This window comes from Biomphalaria glabrata, chromosome 14 (assembly GCF_947242115.1).
Source record: "Biomphalaria glabrata chromosome 14, xgBioGlab47.1, whole genome shotgun sequence".
NCBI classification, from domain to species: Eukaryota; Metazoa; Mollusca; class Gastropoda; family Planorbidae; genus Biomphalaria; species Biomphalaria glabrata.
In genome coordinates, this window is record NC_074724.1 from 11,534,773 (window position 1) to 11,551,695 (window position 16,923).

At 31.2% G+C, this 16,923-nt stretch overlaps 2 protein-coding genes across 5 annotated transcripts in view; one reads left to right on the forward strand and one right to left on the reverse strand.

The window, feature by feature from the left end:
* LOC106058318 (serine-rich adhesin for platelets-like) overlaps positions 1–6,660 on the reverse strand; it is a 100,055-nt gene extending 93,395 nt beyond the window's left edge. Inside the window, exons 1-2 of one of the 2 annotated variants that reach the window (XM_056011487.1) lie at positions 6,525–6,660; positions 640–768 (exon numbers count right to left, since the gene is read on the reverse strand). In XM_056011487.1, coding sequence (XP_055867462.1) covers positions 640–659 — 20 coding nt within the window. In that variant the 5' untranslated portion in view covers positions 660–768; positions 6,525–6,660. Of the gene's footprint in view, positions 1–639; positions 769–2,140; positions 2,247–6,524 lie in introns of those variants that run through there. The other variant, XM_056011488.1, reaches the window with a different exon arrangement.
* Positions 6,620–16,815, forward strand: LOC106058332 (zinc finger C2HC domain-containing protein T03G11.3-like). 3 transcript variants are annotated; one of them, XM_056011492.1, is made up of 11 exons: positions 6,620–6,746; positions 7,816–7,949; positions 8,062–8,138; positions 9,122–9,699; positions 10,266–10,403; positions 11,206–11,267; positions 12,027–12,246; positions 13,531–13,760; positions 13,911–13,947; positions 14,182–14,233; positions 14,523–16,815. In XM_056011492.1, exons 4-11 carry the CDS (start codon positions 9,159–9,161, stop codon positions 14,710–14,712), a joined length of 1,470 nt encoding a protein of 489 aa, XP_055867467.1. In that variant the 5' UTR covers positions 6,620–6,746; positions 7,816–7,949; positions 8,062–8,138; positions 9,122–9,158; the 3' UTR covers positions 14,713–16,815. The 3 variants fall into 3 exon arrangements, with proteins under 3 accessions (XP_055867467.1, XP_055867469.1, XP_055867468.1); XM_056011494.1 differs by having other exon boundaries at positions 10,284–10,403; XM_056011493.1 differs by lacking the exon at positions 8,062–8,138.
* Positions 16,816–16,923: the final 108 nt, after the last annotated feature.

Genomic DNA, 16,923 nt, shown 5'->3' on the forward strand with positions numbered 1-16,923 from the left:
AAGAGAGAGACAGAGAGAGAGAAGTATACATAAAATATGTGATGTTTTAAACAACGCAATTATCCTTTCTCTTTCCTCCCCCCCCCCCCCAAATAAATTTCTTGCCTCCAAAAGCAAACATTTTGTACATTTATTTTCTTACCAAGAATATTGTTCACTTGAGGGTAATCAGAACACCAGTTTAAGTTACTGGTATTCAAAATAACCATAATGAATGGCATGGCCTCTAATAAAAATGAGATGAAGCCTGGGCATTAGCTTTGGTCTGATGGATGTCCCCCCCCCCCCCCCCCCCCCACAGAATTTACCCCACCTCTCCATGCAAATGATGTGTCCAAAGGAAGGCCTTTCTCATGTTTCAGTATAGTCACAAGGAAACAGGGATTTGAATTCAGAGTTTTACTTCTCCTCTTGTGGAAAAACACAGACTAGATCTAGACTAAGTACTGTCATGACATAAGCCATCAATGGCAGACAAACATTTAATAATGAGAGATGTTATTACTATGCATGTTTATATATATATCTCTGTGTGTGCACGCATAGTGGCACTTTAAAAACAAAAAGGTTGAGACAAGTTGCATGATAAGTGGAGTGGAAAACTAGAAAAAGAGAAATGAATGAATTAAACAAACTTACTTTTGACTTCGTCTTAGCATGTCTAGCCCCTCAGGGTTCTGAATAACAAACAATTATGGTAGGTCTAAACATACAGTGTCCATGTTGTAATCTCACTTTCAGAACAGTCTTGGCCCTGAATCCAAGAACCTGAACATAAAAAAAAATATACTTTAAAAAAAACAAAGCTTATATTAAAGTATAATTGTATCAATTAATTTGGATCAGTCATGTAATTAAATTTGAAGCAGATCTAGACTAACAAAAATAAATCTGTGTGATTAGAAATACTTTTACCAATTACTTTTGTTTAGCACAATTTTATGCTTTTTAGCTTTCTTAGTGCCCTATGATCCTATCACTTGTCTGGAGGCGTTGGGAAGGGGGGGGGGGGTGAGCACTGAGAGAAAGAAGAGGGTATTTCCGGGTGAATGTTACAGTGATTGCTTTGTAAATGCTAATAATTTTTTAATTTAAATACATTGACTTATTATAATAATGTGATTTTACTATAATAAATGACTAGTCACATTAGTCTTAGTATGACATAGATGAATTAAACTGAGAAGCATTAAAGATGAAATTTACAAAAGTATTTTAAATCTTTCTCTCCTGATTAACAATACCATCATTAATTTGACCTCATTAAATTAAATTAATATATGTTTTTATAAAATTTAATTTGTGTTATATAAAAAAAAAAAAACATGCATTCTCCTATAATTCTATACCAAAAGTAATGTTTTCTGATTACAAACAAAAATGTTATTGAAGTTTAATCATAACAGGGTTGAAAGTACAAATATGGGAAATTAACAATTCTGTCAGAACATAGAAAAGTAATTACGAAGATAAAGAGTTAAAAAAAAATATATATAAATTTTGAGGAGAGAGAGACCATCCGTGAAATGTTTCAAAATGTGTTTTAACCAAACACTTGGAATGCATTCAAGAGAAGAACATCTTGTTTGCAAACATATTAGTGGGTATGAAAATTACATAAAGGAAATGAACTGAACTGATGATTGTTGTATAATAGTAGAGTAGATATAAGAGTAGACTAATGAAACTATTATCTATATTACTATAACATCATACATGTATAAACTGTTAGTGCAGCAATACTCTTAGTAACCCCACTAGCATTAACTTGGTATATGATGTTGGTTTCATTATTTTTATAAACTTTTTTCTGTTTTATTTTCTTGACGCAAAAGTTGTTTCAATTGCTAATCGGTAACTGGAAATGCATGTTTAACTTATAAAAAACATGGTTAAGAAAATCTATTTCTGCATTGGATAATAAATATTTAACTAGCTAAAAGATATTATAAAATTATTTATACCATGTGCCAGATGTGGAGTTCATAAAAAAAAAAGTATATAGATCTGTACAGACAAATATGTAAATCTTTTTATAATGATTCATTTATTCAGACTCTGCTTAAACATTTAAAAAAAAAAATCAATTAGCTTATTTATCGATATTGTAAATGATATTACAGAACAAAATAGCTTTTACCTATTTTCCAAATAATTCCTTATCCATTACAATTTTTGTTGTATTCTGCTAAATATTCCAAAACATCTCAACTTCATGAGCTTTAAAACTAAGTTTCCCCTCTCAAAATAATAACTTTTATTTCACAACTTAAGCCTCATATTTATGATGTAAACCAGTGATTTCCACTCAATGATACTGACAATATCTGGCCCATGATGCATTGCTGTGAAGCCCTTCCAAATTATGCAAACAGTGCAGTAAGTCCTCATTATTAAGAAATTAGAAAAAAAGGGGAAAACAATTGCACCAGCTCCTGATGCGTGTTTTGGAAAATTATTTTCCTCCCTGGCCAAAAAAGCTTGAGCATCACTGGTGCTTAAACTAATAACAAGATGTAACTATTGCCAATACTTAATCAATGTCTTAGTCATTAGTTAATGACTCATTACAATTAGACAAGATTTGAAAGTTAGTTAAAATCTAGCAGTATGTTTCATTTTGGTTTCAGGATTATTAATATATGAAATTTTAATAGACTTTTCAACAACTCAATATAGAATAAAATTTAATATCTAGATCTAGACAGAGAAAGTTAGATGTTGGAACTACTTTTTTTTTTTGTTTTACGTAAACTGGAAGAATGAAAGTAGGTCAGGCTTAATGACATTTTTTAGCCAAATGAGGAGGCATCAGCTAAATGAGACTGCATTAACCAAATGAGACTTGGATATTAGGTTTCTATACTAATGAGATGTGCTTCAATGCCTATGCTGTCCAGTGAACTTAAGTAAAATAAATGAGAGGGGTGTACAATTTCACCTCTTTTAAAAACCAAAATGAAAATACTACATTATGATTTGTTTTTTTCCCTCTGATTAACAGTACAGTATTTTGGATTCGAGAGCATAGATTTCTAGTCTAGGCTGTAGAATAATCTAGATCCAGACTTCAGATGTCTACTATGTTATACCTTAAACCCTACCATATTATTGTCAACTTTATTTTAATGTTCTGTCCTAAAATTGCACCTATTGACACTTTGCATAAATTTAATTTTGGATTTTTCTGGTTCACTTTATTTATATTTTTATATCAGGAAGAATAAACATAACAGGTTCAAAGTTCACAATCATGTATATGATATTTTATTTATATATATATATATATATATCTTAAACCATCAATCCTTCTTTGAGATTTTGTAATTTATGCTCATAAATGTTAATTCTGGTATATTAAGCTTAAATATTATGAATGGGAAACACCAAGTTTCTTTCACTTAAACATGACACCATTAAAATACAGGACATGTAAATTAGAGAGTTAAGGCAAAAGCAAAGCAAAAGATGCTTGTGCAGTCCTTGGCCCATGCACAGCTGCTGAGCCAAAGAAGTAAGGTAGTGAAAAGGTGGGTTTATCTACATCAGTACAACACTATGGTAAAATAAAAACTGTAGCATTGCTATCAAAAAATGAAGCTGAGAAAGGAAAAACAAATGGTGATAATTATTTGATCATATAGCTGTTTGAGAATGACAAAAGAAAATTATGTATTTTAATTTTAGAGAATATATATTATATATTTTTACAAAGCTTATATCAACTCACTCTGTTAGTTGTCTGGTAAAAAGCTTTTCTCCCACACTCAGTCTGGGATCAAGATGAAACTTTGCACAATTATTCATTGGTAAAAACAAAACATGACAAAACTATTCTCTGATCAAGTTTAAAAATCATTTATAATACCTAAACATGAATAAATAAAAAAAAAAATTTAATTTTAATCAATTATTTATTGGTGATTAATTATTTTGTTTGATATCAAAAAGGGAAATAACTAACATTATAATAATAACATTATTGAGATATATATATATATATTAGTAAGTGTGGAGTTCTTTCCCCCTAGCTTTCCATTAGATAAGCTTTGATGTTTTCGTTTTTAAGTATTTTAAAACTTTGCTTGTTTTATGCACTGTTCAATGTAACCAACCATTTTTTTGAAGCCTCAAAAAAATTCATCCAGATGAAAGGAACCACACATACATATCCAATTAGACTTTGATTCAGTTTTTACTTTTCATTACACAACAAATCCAAAAGTGTTTGATTTATGAATTGTTATTGACAATAGATGAAGAGTGCTCAGGCCATTGGTCGAACCATTAGTTCTAGATTTAGGTCATAGATATAGCAGGTAAAGCCAAGCACTTTACCACTCAGCCAACAGGACCAGAAATATAGGTCAAACCATTAAACAATTGTGAACTTCACAGTAAAAATTAATGCCATTTTCATATAATGTCAGGACTTTACTCTCTAAACCAAGACATTCAAGATCATTCTAATTGTTTTCAAGATAAGTGGTAAAGCACTTGGCTATCCAAGCGAGGGGTCTAGAGTTTTGTTCCCAGTGAAGACCCGAGGGGTCTAGAGCAGGGGTTCTCAACCTGTGGGTCGTGACCCCCTTGGGGGTCGATTGAAAATTTGCCAGGGGTCGCCTAATACCATCGAAAATATGGATTGTTATTGTCTATTCTTCTATTGCTGTATGTGTGTGTGTATTGGGGGGGGGGCGCGTCAGAGGGAAGATTGTAAAAAGGGGTCGCCGAGCTTAAAAGGTTGAGAACCGCTGGTCTAGAGTTTTGATTCCAGTGAAGACTGCTAGTTTGAACTTCTGCTCCATAATGGATTATTAGTGTAACATCATGATGGCATACTTTATTTCCTAGATGTTACTTCGGGTTCAAACATAACGCGAATGTCATGGTTCTCTGTGCTTAAAATTGTAGAGTTTGAGTCAAACTTAAGTATCACAATAATGCACTGAGTAACACATGTATCAGCAGACAACAAATTTATTATTAGAAATAGATAACTTGATATCTACAGATTATTCCAGCCATTAGATAGTAGAAACACATTGTACACAATTAAAATTAGCATCAAGAATGATATTCCATATCCCATAAAGTCTGAACAATCAAGTAGTGAATATCAAACACGTCCTCCTTTTACAAGCGGTTTTGTGCTATAACCACAGTTTATAATCATTGACTAGAAATCATAAACATGTCACAATGAGCTGTGACAATTAGGATGCCCCTTTGTCCCCCTTAATCAAATGGGTGTATACTTGACATGCCTTGAGGAAGTAGTTTTTTATTGCGCTGGTCAATAATGTTTTGGACGTTGTTTCAGATTTGAACATGATTTCATCCTAGCCAAAACCTCCCAGCAGGATGACAGGGCATGGCAGTGGGCAAGCAACAGGATCATCAAGATATTTTGTACATCTTTTTAACTTTCTGATATAGAAATAGTCATGCATTGTATTTAAGGACTAAAAAGGGTACATTATAATTCTATTCTCTACCACTAGAATCTAGTCTAACATTTAATTTATTACTGGCATTCACTTGACTTTTCTAGAAATTGATCTGTGTAGACCAGTTTTATAATTGTGTACTATATTTCTATATATAGCAAACAATATACATACAAAAGAAAAAAAACAACTTAAAATATACTCAAAAAGACACAAAGATAAAGCCACATTTCTTATTCCATGCTAGGACTAACTCATACAAGTGCTGTTAGAGTTAGAGCATGAAATGGGTTGCCTAAATCAGCCAGGAAAACCAACTGCTTTAGAAACGTTAAACCTTAAGTCGCTTAGGTCCTAATCTTAGTAGACTTTAGACTTAGTTATAATTTAGTAGAGGGTTTACAAGTCCAAGGCATACCATGAATCAACTGAAATAGTTATTAACATTAACATCTTTAATATGCATCATGCATGACAATACAAGAAAAAGACTGACATGTGAAATGCATCTCTACTAATCATCTAGTACTACACAGGACATAACATAGTCGTCATAGACAGAGACAGTCGTAACATAGTCGTCATAGACAGAGACAGTCATACTAGTCTACATAGTGACAGTAATAGGCCTACCTAGATCTACATCTATCTAATAGTATATATAATATATATACTATTAGATCTATATAGTATTATATATTATATAATATTTAATATATCATAATCATTCATTGTTTGGCTTGTGAGATTCATCACAACACATCAGACAGATCATGACATCTACATTGAATACTCACACTCATTCAGAGAGTCTGAGATAGACTAGTCACGACTCAGTCACTGTCAGTCTGAGTGTCACTAGTCACTAGTGACTAGTGTCAGAGTCAGTTCGACAGAGTGAGAGTTGTTGAGAGTCAGTGAGACTTGAGAGTGATGAGAAGAGTTTCAGTCTCTGACTGACTCTCTGAGTCCGACTCCTGAGGAAGTCTGAGATTCAGATTGTATCTAGATCTAGACTAAATTTAAAATTATACCTAGGCTTAATCATTATTTAAAATTGCAAGCGTTACTTACTTTTAAAGAGTAAACAACTTAAATTTAAACCATTTTTAATGATTTTACATAAATTTATCAACGAATCTTTTTATCAAAGAAGAACGCCATTTCCCTGACAATGAAAACTCAAATCAACAGCAACAAATTTAGTCTCTCTAAAATCATCAAAATGCTGAAATCAAAGTAGCAGTACCAGCCATAGAGTTTGAATTATTTACCCTAATGGCCGCCGTAACTAATGTAAGCAATTTAAGTTAACTGCTGTAACTGTTTATTAAACAGTTAAAAACAATAGATCTTGATAGTATACTTAACGAAGTATTTTTGTCGCAGTGTTAATAAACATAAATAGGTGGCAATATGAATTGACTGCACAAGTCAAATTAAAAAAGAAAGTATGAAAATGGAAACAAAGCGAGGACAAATCAAGGCGGATGCCGCCGAGGCCGAGGCGATGGTTCCTTTCTTATCAATCTTATTCAACTTTCATTACTTTGAACTTGCCTTGGTCTTGTTGTATTGACTTATTACTTATTGTAATTGTTATTCCTTATACTAGAATCTAGGGATTATATATAACATTAAACAGTCACTTTACTAGGCACCTATAGCCTTTATAGATACACTAAGCATAGTTTACGTAACTCGTAAGTATAGTTAATTAATCTAGTTTACTTATAGAATAAAAGTAAATACTAAAACAGTCATTGTAGTATTAAGTATTGTAACATTTATTATGGCTCCTTTTGTCTTGGAAGGCAATGGATGTGCCCAGATGAGTCACTAGTTTTGGTTTCATCTTGAGACGGGGCAGAATCTGGTGTGGCTAATCAAGCCAATTCTAGAGTGGCAGACTTTGCCACTATTCGTGCATGCGTATAATATGCATCTGATTCAGGGCTAGCTGACAGGGCAGCTTTCTTTTTTCCCTCTTGATTTAGGCAGATTCGTTTCTTTTTATCTCAGCGAGGATCGTCCCAGCACGCATTGCACAGTCTGTCTCCATGCACTCCTGAGTGTAGCATTTATATATTATAATATAAAATATTATAGGCCTACCTATTCTATTAGATTTTATTATAGATAAATCTAAAAAAAATTGTCCTGTGCTCCTGTTAGATTTAGACACTGGCTTATTAATATTTAGATTTATTCGTTGTTATATAAAAAAAGTAAGAAAGTATCATTGTAGGGCCTACTTATATTTCACAAAGAATATACAAATTTAATGTATGTCTATTTTGATTTGCAGAAACATTAAATTAATAAGATGAAAGTGATTAGATTCATATAAATTTATATCTATTAGCAAAGAACCTTCTTTAATATGGATAAGCTTGGTTTCTGAATGAAATGAAAGCAAAAAGCAAGGAATTTATAGCAAGTTTTAGATCAAAGTCATTTCTTTCCTGAGAATGAAGTAACTGTAAAAAGGTCCATCAGGTAAGTATAAGCCTAGATGTAAACATATTAAAATAGATTAACAAATAGTCCCAAAATTTAAGTAAAAAATTATTCTTTGAGTTAAACATTTGTAAACTTCTTTTCATTGCAGTCTTCACCAGATCAGGCAGATGTCATCAATAATTTTCTTGCTTTGAACCTCAGCTGAGAATGAACTTTTTCAGCATGGTTGTTACTGTTGTTTTATTATTTTCCTCTTGCTAAAGTCTATGCATAAAACTTAAAGTCAATATATCTTGAAAATATTTCAGCAAATTCACTTTCAAAATCTCATATTGAAGAAATATGGCACTGTAGATGATTCAAACATCATACAAAATGCATGGTGATAAAGACAAAATGATTTTTTTTTAAATTCTTTTGTAAAATATTCATGATGATTTATTTGACAGTTCCTGTAATGAAATAACCGTTTTAAACCAAAAATTCAGCGATAGAGAGGAAAATGGAAATGTATTAGCAGCTAATTTAATAGGAAAATGAAATTACTGCCTGCCTTAAGTCTCCAGCAGATCTCAGATGATGATTAAAAAAATAAAGCTGAAAAATTTCTTTGCTCAGACAATATTCATTTGTCCTTGATATGAGTATTTTTTACCATGGCTTTTTAACACAATTTCAAGGCTATTGTAATGTATTACATTTAAATTAAAGTAACAGTCTGAAATAATTATAGGCACAACTCTTGCAGCAAAAATTAATGAAATTGTACACTATTGATGTTAGCTTACATCAGCAACCTCCTGACAGTACTACAAAACAGCATAAAACCATGCAATAAACTAACAATAAATTGGAGTGTCTTTATGGTTTTTACAATATGAAGAAATATTACAATATTGCCTAAGCATTTTATTTATACCAGTTAGAATGTTAACTTGTAAAAGTACAAACTCATTTGTCTTCTTTTCCTGGTATCTGATACCCAGCATTTTTCTGTAGCATTTACTCTCAAAGGTTTGGATTCTTCTTTCAGCCTCAACAATCAGTGTCCAACTTTCACAACCATATAAGAGTACAGAGACTACTAGCGAAGAATATAGTTTTTATTTATGACTAGTTAATATTAAGCTAAGAATAGTATTTTTAGCTATGTTTATTATATTACATCTACATTAAATTATTATGGATCTATATTTTACTCAATTTAGGTACATTTTATTTGAAGAAAGATATTCTACAAGTGACATGGCTCCTAAGAATTATTTTGAGATTTTAGAAATAAGCATTGGAGCAGATGAAAACCAAATTAAAAAGGCATACAGGACTTTAGCTAAAAAGTGGCATCCTGATAAAAATAGTAATCCAGGAGCAAAGGAAAAATTTCAGGAGATTGCAGCTGCTTATGAATATTTGTCGAGTAAAGACAGGCGTGAGATACTTGAGAGAGATCTTCAGCGCTCAAATACTCAGTCACAGGAAAAACAAGCACAACCAGCAAGTACTTTCAAACAAACTGCATCACATCCACCAGAAAGCTCTTCACAGTCAAAAACCAAGAAAGCCAATGCTGCTTCTTGGTCTGAGACATTCACAAAGAATTATAGAAGTCAAAAGACCAAGCCAAATGCTGCCAATGAGAAATCACAAACTGGATCTGGTGAGAACAGCAATTACAATTTTAAATTTACAGACTTTAAAGCTTATAGGACACCAAGTCCAGTGTCAGAAACAGAAAACTTGTTTGATGATCTGTTTGGAGATTTACGAAATCCTAGAGGATTTTCAGGTAGTTTGTTGCATGGCTTAAAATTTATTTGTAAACAGATTTTTTTCTCTGACAATCTTTTTAATGCAAAAGAAATCCTTTCCTTTTATCATATTCTTATTTTTTACATTCTGTTACCACTTTAATGCAATAAAAAAAAAAAGTACAGTTAAATTTTTTATAACTGAAACTAAATAGTTTATAAATTAACTTGCACGAAGATTAAAAGGCAAATTAGATATACTTATTTATAAAAGAAAATGCTTAACATTTTTTAACAAAAACTATTTTCTTCACTGTTTTTTTTTCCATATACATTTACAATATATTTAACAAATAAAATTTATAACAAGACAGTTTTTATTTCTGATTAAAATTATGAAGAATTTCTGGCATTTAAGGGTCCCATAATTAAAGCAATAAAAAACAAAAATTGCTTTTTGAAATCATTCTTTTTATCATTAAAAACAATTTTTGGCTTTAGTCATTACATACAATTGAAAAATCAATACAAATAAACGTTTTTAAAAAAAATTTTAATTAGAAATAATTGCGGAATAAAATTTTCTAGTATTTATGATTTTTAGTCTCTGGAGGTCTCACAGGCAGTTCAAGGAACACCAAGAAGAAAAAAAAGCCTAAACCTAGGCATGTTGCACCTGAAAGAGGTTCACCAACAGGTTTAGATGAAGAATATTTGTTTACTCCAAGGCATAAGAATCAAGGTTAAAATTATAATTTGCTTAATATTCTTATTTAATTAAAAACAAGTTCATTTCTTCTTTAAAAAAAACAACACATGTGGCTTAGAAATACCAATCTAAAACAATAGCTTACATAAGTTTTAAAAACAAAATTCTTATTGAATTAGCCTGCACATATGTTTTGTACTTATAAATATAGCATTGCCCTATACACAGTTTTAATCTTCTTGAAACTCCATTGCTTTTAAACAGCAGGTTTTTATTAAAGCTCATAGGGTCACTATTGGTCAAAGTGATTCTTTAATCTTCTCATCCTCTTATTTGGAAGCTCCTCACCTTCATGATTTTAATGGCATCTAGAATATTCTGGTGTAATCCTGACCACAGAAAAATAAATGAGCCTACTATAATATGCCCCAGTAGTTTCCAACTTTTTGAGAATTAGAATTTTATCTTTTAAGGTTGGAGATCACTAGTATCAGATTACCATTACCAGAAAATGTCTCATTGGGTATTAAAATTGTGTGATTTAGGATTTCACTGTTAATAAAAAAAAAAACACACAAAATCCATGTAGATTAAAAAATTCTGTTATACATACATGGTTACAACTATTATTCATCATCAACCCTTTTACCTAGAGAAGAACACTTGAATAAAATATTATTGTGAAGGCCGGCACACTGTAAATAAATGTGTTCAAATTCTAATAGCTTTTAAATAGGCCAACTTAAGTTCTAATAATTGTTCAGATTTAGACATTTTTAATCTCTAAAAGCTGTATTTAAAGAACAAATTATTTCAAAATTATTAAATTTTACAGATGAATATGAAGAAAAACTCTCTTGTCCATGGTGTAATCAGGCTTTTACCAGAGGAAAATTGGTAAGTAGGCCTAAATTCCTATAGCCATAACTCTTAACTAATGATTAACTAGTACAAACAATTTGGTTAAAAAAATGATAACAATATTTATTCTGTTCGTAAAAATTGTTGTTACGAAAACTCATCACACTTATAAAAAAGTTAAATTATACAAAGTGGCTTTTAAAAAATTATTGTGATAATATTTTTACTGAGATACTAATATTCAATATTCAGCTTTTCTATTAAAACTAGTAAAATATAGTAATTCTGTTAACTTGTTTAAAAAAAACTTTTTATTCAAAAGTACATTGTCAGTTTTAGCTCGGCACTAAGTACATATACATGTATGCTATCTAGATAAGCCTCTATGCATATTGTACTAATCAAAGCTAGTTCCTTATATTTCTTAAAAAATACAAATGTTACTTTAAAAAAGATGATTACTTCCGACATGGGTACCTAGGTCAATTTAGTCATGCATGTTAATCAATGAATTAAACTCTGCCAAGTCACTGGTTTTCCTGGCTGACTCAGGCAACCCATTCCATGCTTTAATATCACTAGGGAAGAAGGAGAGAAGGAGTATTTGTACAAATTTGTCCTAGCTTATGGAGCAAGGAATGTGCCTTTATCTTTGTGTCTAGCTTATTATTACCAAGTATTTCCAGACTTATTGTATGTATTATTTTTCATTCAAACAGAAATTAAAAGTTTAAAATGAAGAAATATTACAATATATTTTTTTTTCTGCATACATTTTTATGGCTATTTTAATAGAGTCAGCATGAAGAAAAGTGTGGAAAGTTTGGCCTGAGTGCAGATGAAGAATCTGAAGATGAAGCTGATGCAGACCTAGACTACATTACTACAATCAGTAAGCCTATATACTCCTGGAAACCAGTCTGGCAACAGCAGCAGGATGAATTGAGAGATCAAATAAGAAGGGACAAATCTCTTTACAGAGAGCACTTGGCTAGTCATGACAACAAAAATGAAGGTTAAATGTAGACTAAATAAATATCTAAATTAAATGTGTACCTTAGATTTTACAAATCCTTTTAAATATGTTAAAATTATGCCATCTATTTCCTTGGTCTTAAAACATGTTTATTTAAACAAGATAATCATTCAGACTACTTTTGTAAAATGAAAAGACCTATTTCACTTACCAGACACCTACATACCCATAGCAGAACAAAAAGTAGGACAGAGCTTTACAATGGAGGAAAAAAAAAAGAGAAAGTAAACTTAAAAACTGGACATATTTTTCTTTGATTAAACATATAGTAATTTTAAGTCACCAAATGTAATGAAACTTTATTAGATATCATATTGCTCAGAAGAACTTACTTTTCATCATTCAAGCCAACCTACTATTGGAGCTCTCACAGAGTCAAGACAGTTTATTTTTCTCTTTTGTCCACTTTTGAAAATACTTTCTCAATGTTGGCATTATACCCGAGAATGCAAAGGAAAAATTCACACAGTTTGAGAAGCCCTGAAAAACGAGTTTCATTAGAACAGCTTTGTATATACACACAGCACTGTTCATGAAGAAGGTTAACAAAAAACTTATCTTTGTGTCCTGCAAATAATTTTAAATTGCAGTACTGGTCAAGCAATTAACATCCTTAACATTATTACCTCTCTAGGTACTGTATGCATGAAAATATATCATCAAATGTAGTGTCTTTTAATGTATTTAGAAAAATCTAGCAACAGTACTGGAATTCTTCAAAGGGTACCATCTATTTTTTTGCCATTGCAATAAAGAAGGATGAAAAGCTGGATATTTTCATACTTTAGGCTAATGGAGGACACTACCCCAAAAAGGAGGACATGACCTTTAGACGTCTGCTAACCCTAATTTCACTTTTACTACAAGCGTAGGGTCATTTTCACTTTTATTAATAATTTTTTTCTCTGGCATTTATTGTTTATAAATATTCTTGATCAACTAGGGCTGTCTACTTCACTTTTCTGACAGCTCTCTCCACAGCTAAACATGATTTTACTCTCCATACCAGTGAAAAAATTTTGTTACTTCAACTACCTGTTTATTCTTCTCATTGTATATATTTTTATACTTTTAGTATTTCCTTGAGTCTTTTTTTCCATGTGCTTTATCAACAAATACAGAAATACTCAAATGTATCATAAAAATTTAGATGCATTTATTTTATATATATATATTGAATATTGAATAGAAATAGCTAAACAGTCAAACAAACACTTATTTTACTGTTGATAAATCTAAATTGTTTCCCAATCAATACTTTAGGTCTGATCAAATGTCCTTACTGTGAACGTCAATTCAATTACACGAGTGCCAGCAAACACATACCTTGGTGTAAAGAATACGTTCAGAAATATGGCATCCCCATGAGTAGAAGAAGCTCATTAGAGAAAGATAGTCAAAATAAAAGAATCAGTGAAAGTGAGTTACTGTACGAAGCTTTTGGCAAGAAAAAAACTCAAGACACTGGAGCTGTGAGAGAGAGAATGAAAGAGGTATGGGATGACTGTATAAAGGTTTTCTTTTACAGCCAAGATGATTGCCATTTTTAAAATGAATGTTTTCTTTTATGATGTTTTTTTTAAAAATAAATATGAATATATACCTTTCAAATGAAAAAATACAATTCATTTTTTTTTTCACAGTATGCCAGTAACAGACTTAAGCCTGGACTTAGTAGAGGTAATTATATTAAAATCAATGTTTTAAAGAATTAGTGGAAACCTATTTATTTAGAAACAAGATTAGGCCTACCAACAATTATTATAATATTTAGAGAATTTTAATCCTTCATTTCAATACGCAAAAAGTAAAACCGCTAAATGTAATGTAAATGTTAGTGAAATACTTTATTTTAACAACTAGCTACTAATTTTACAGACAAAAGTAAAATCAATATTTAATGTAATTTTTTAGAGCATAGACAAGAAGATTTCTTTGTACCTGGTAACAGTATGCCCTATATGAGGTATGTTGTTTTTTTATGTTAATAAAAATTGTTAACTACTTTTGCGTAATGATCTTAGTGTAAGGGAGGCAATCTACTTCAAATCTGCAAAATAATATTGAATTCATAATTAGATGAAAAAAATTTCTTTGAATGGTATGCTATAATTATACAAGACTAAATTTTGTTAAAGGAAATACATAGGAATCCCACATTCCTTTTCCAGTTAAAAAAAATAATTGTATAACAATCTTTTTAGCAAGCTAACATTCTATACTGTTAATTCAAATATTTTTTTTTTTATTTTCAGAGAACAGCCAGATCTTTTTGCAGACTTTACAGAAGATGAAGCATTTATTTCAGGAAGGGATTTAGATCCTAAATTCAGCAGATCTTCATTTCAACACAACAGGACGTTTACAGCTGGTGCCCACCAATATGGCACCAGTACTCCACAATATAAAATGCACACACAAGGTTTATATGGGAAAAAGTTGTAGAACGATTCATTGCAGTTATAAAACATTCTATATAAATCTTTTTCTATAGAACAATGATCCTGTAATCAAAATGGTAAAAGCTCAGCTTTGGTGTAAGATAAAAAAAGACTGATATTGTTCCTGCCTATAAATAAATATTCCAATTTAAAATGCCATGTTTTTGGCACTGCATTGCAAAAAGAGCTTTAAACGTATATTACACATCAGACATTTTGTGATGCAAATGGAAAAAGATGATATAATTTTAATGCTGTTATGATAGTCAAGCCCGGAGTTCAATAATATTTTTTTTTTCAAATGTTGCTACTTAATTCTTTCATCAGTAATTGACACAATGATTATTTTACTTTTGAAGTAGGCCTATTTATGTCATAATTTACATGTAAATTTTTTGCTTAATTCTATGTAGATCCACTGTGTTAAACAATTTAATTTTTTCATTATGTGCAACATTTATCATAACATTGATAATTAATTTGTATTTTTCTTCCTTGTTATAAAATTTAATGTCATTAGGTATGTTGTGTTATGTCTTGTGTTCATTCAAGACTGTCACTGCAAAGATCTTAAGTCCAAAGTCTTCTAGCCATTATCACAGCAGCCATATTATATCCTTTCTGAGTTTTTTTTAGTATAAAATAAGTCTCAAATTCAAATTAATTTTGCTATGGGTGTAAAAACTTTCTCTTTGTAAAAAACAATTGCAGGGGGAGGGGATGGCTTTTAACATTCTTGAATACTGTATTTGCTTTTATGATATGGCCTCCTTCAGTTGCGAAGCGACTATGGTTCATCTCATGGAAATGAGATGAATGCCTGGGCGTTAGCTGTGGTCGGAACAATGTCGCCCACACATCAGTTCCCCCCTCTCCACGTAGCTGATATATCCAAAGGAACGGCAGTGCCGATACAGTTTGGGGTCAGCAGCGTCGCAGGTTCTGCCAGAGTGTAGCACTGGGTGCTGCAAACTGCCTTAGGGTTGCCAGCTCCTGATTTTTCCTCAGGGTTGACTCCCGAAGCCTTTCCCATGATTGGGTATAGCTGCAAGGCAACAGAGGTTTGAATTCAGTTTTCCTTGTCCTAGGTGGGTAGCCAGCCATGGCTAACGAGCCCCTCCTGCCTGAAGCTCACTGGTTAAGGCGCCAGTTACTCGCCTTTGCCCCTTCTCCTGTTAGTGAGAACAGTTCCACCGGACTTGATATCTGAGCCACACATGAAGGCCAGGAGTTGGACTGGTTGTCAGAGGCTATTTGAGATGCATGCCATTAGGAAGCATTTTATAGGTAGTGGAATGCTTACATCCATTACCACTTCCGGCAATGACAACCTTGCTTTTATCCATGCCTCAATATTGTGTTTGAATATCATAAGTGAGAAACATTTCATGTATGTGGAATGACAAAGTCAAATTGTTAGAAAACATGTTTCTTGTATTTTCAAATCAAATTGTTATCTATATATGCTACAGCTGTGATACAAGTGATGCAATCATTCAATTTGGTTCATATTTTTAAAAATATTTTGAAATACTAATTATAGATCCTTGACAAGATGAGTTGCTTACCTTGTGGATTACATTGCTCACATTCCTATTTTCAAAGAATGTTTTAGTAAAAAATATTTTGTATATTATATGTAGGCCTACCTCATTTTAAGTGTTTTTTAAGTTCCAATCAGTGTTGACCTTAGACATTTTTATGCTGCTGGCAGTAACAAAAATGCTATCCCATTAAAAATTTTATTTATAAAATATTTTTATTACCCTGTTTAAATGTTGTTGTTTTTTAACTCAAGCTAAAAAGTAAAAAAAAAATAATAATATTTTGGCTAAACAACTAAATTTTATTCAAATTTTTTAATAATAATTTTCTCTGTCTAAAACTATATAAAGTATGCTGACTGGAATATGCTTTTCTTAGATTACATGTAATAAGATTTCACAATTTCTTTATATCATTAAAATAATGTTTATTTACTTTTTAATTTTATTTGTCATGGGGGGTGGAGAAATCTTTACTGTAAAGGATTTCTCTTTAGATATTTGACTATACTGCAGATAGCTTTAACCAACACATATAAATATATTTTTTTAACTATTATTTCTTTCAATGAATATTCTTAATGGTATTGTTAAATTGTTTTTTAAAACTGATTTCAACTTAAATTATATAGAATACCAGAAATGAAACTAAATCATTTGTGCCATAATAT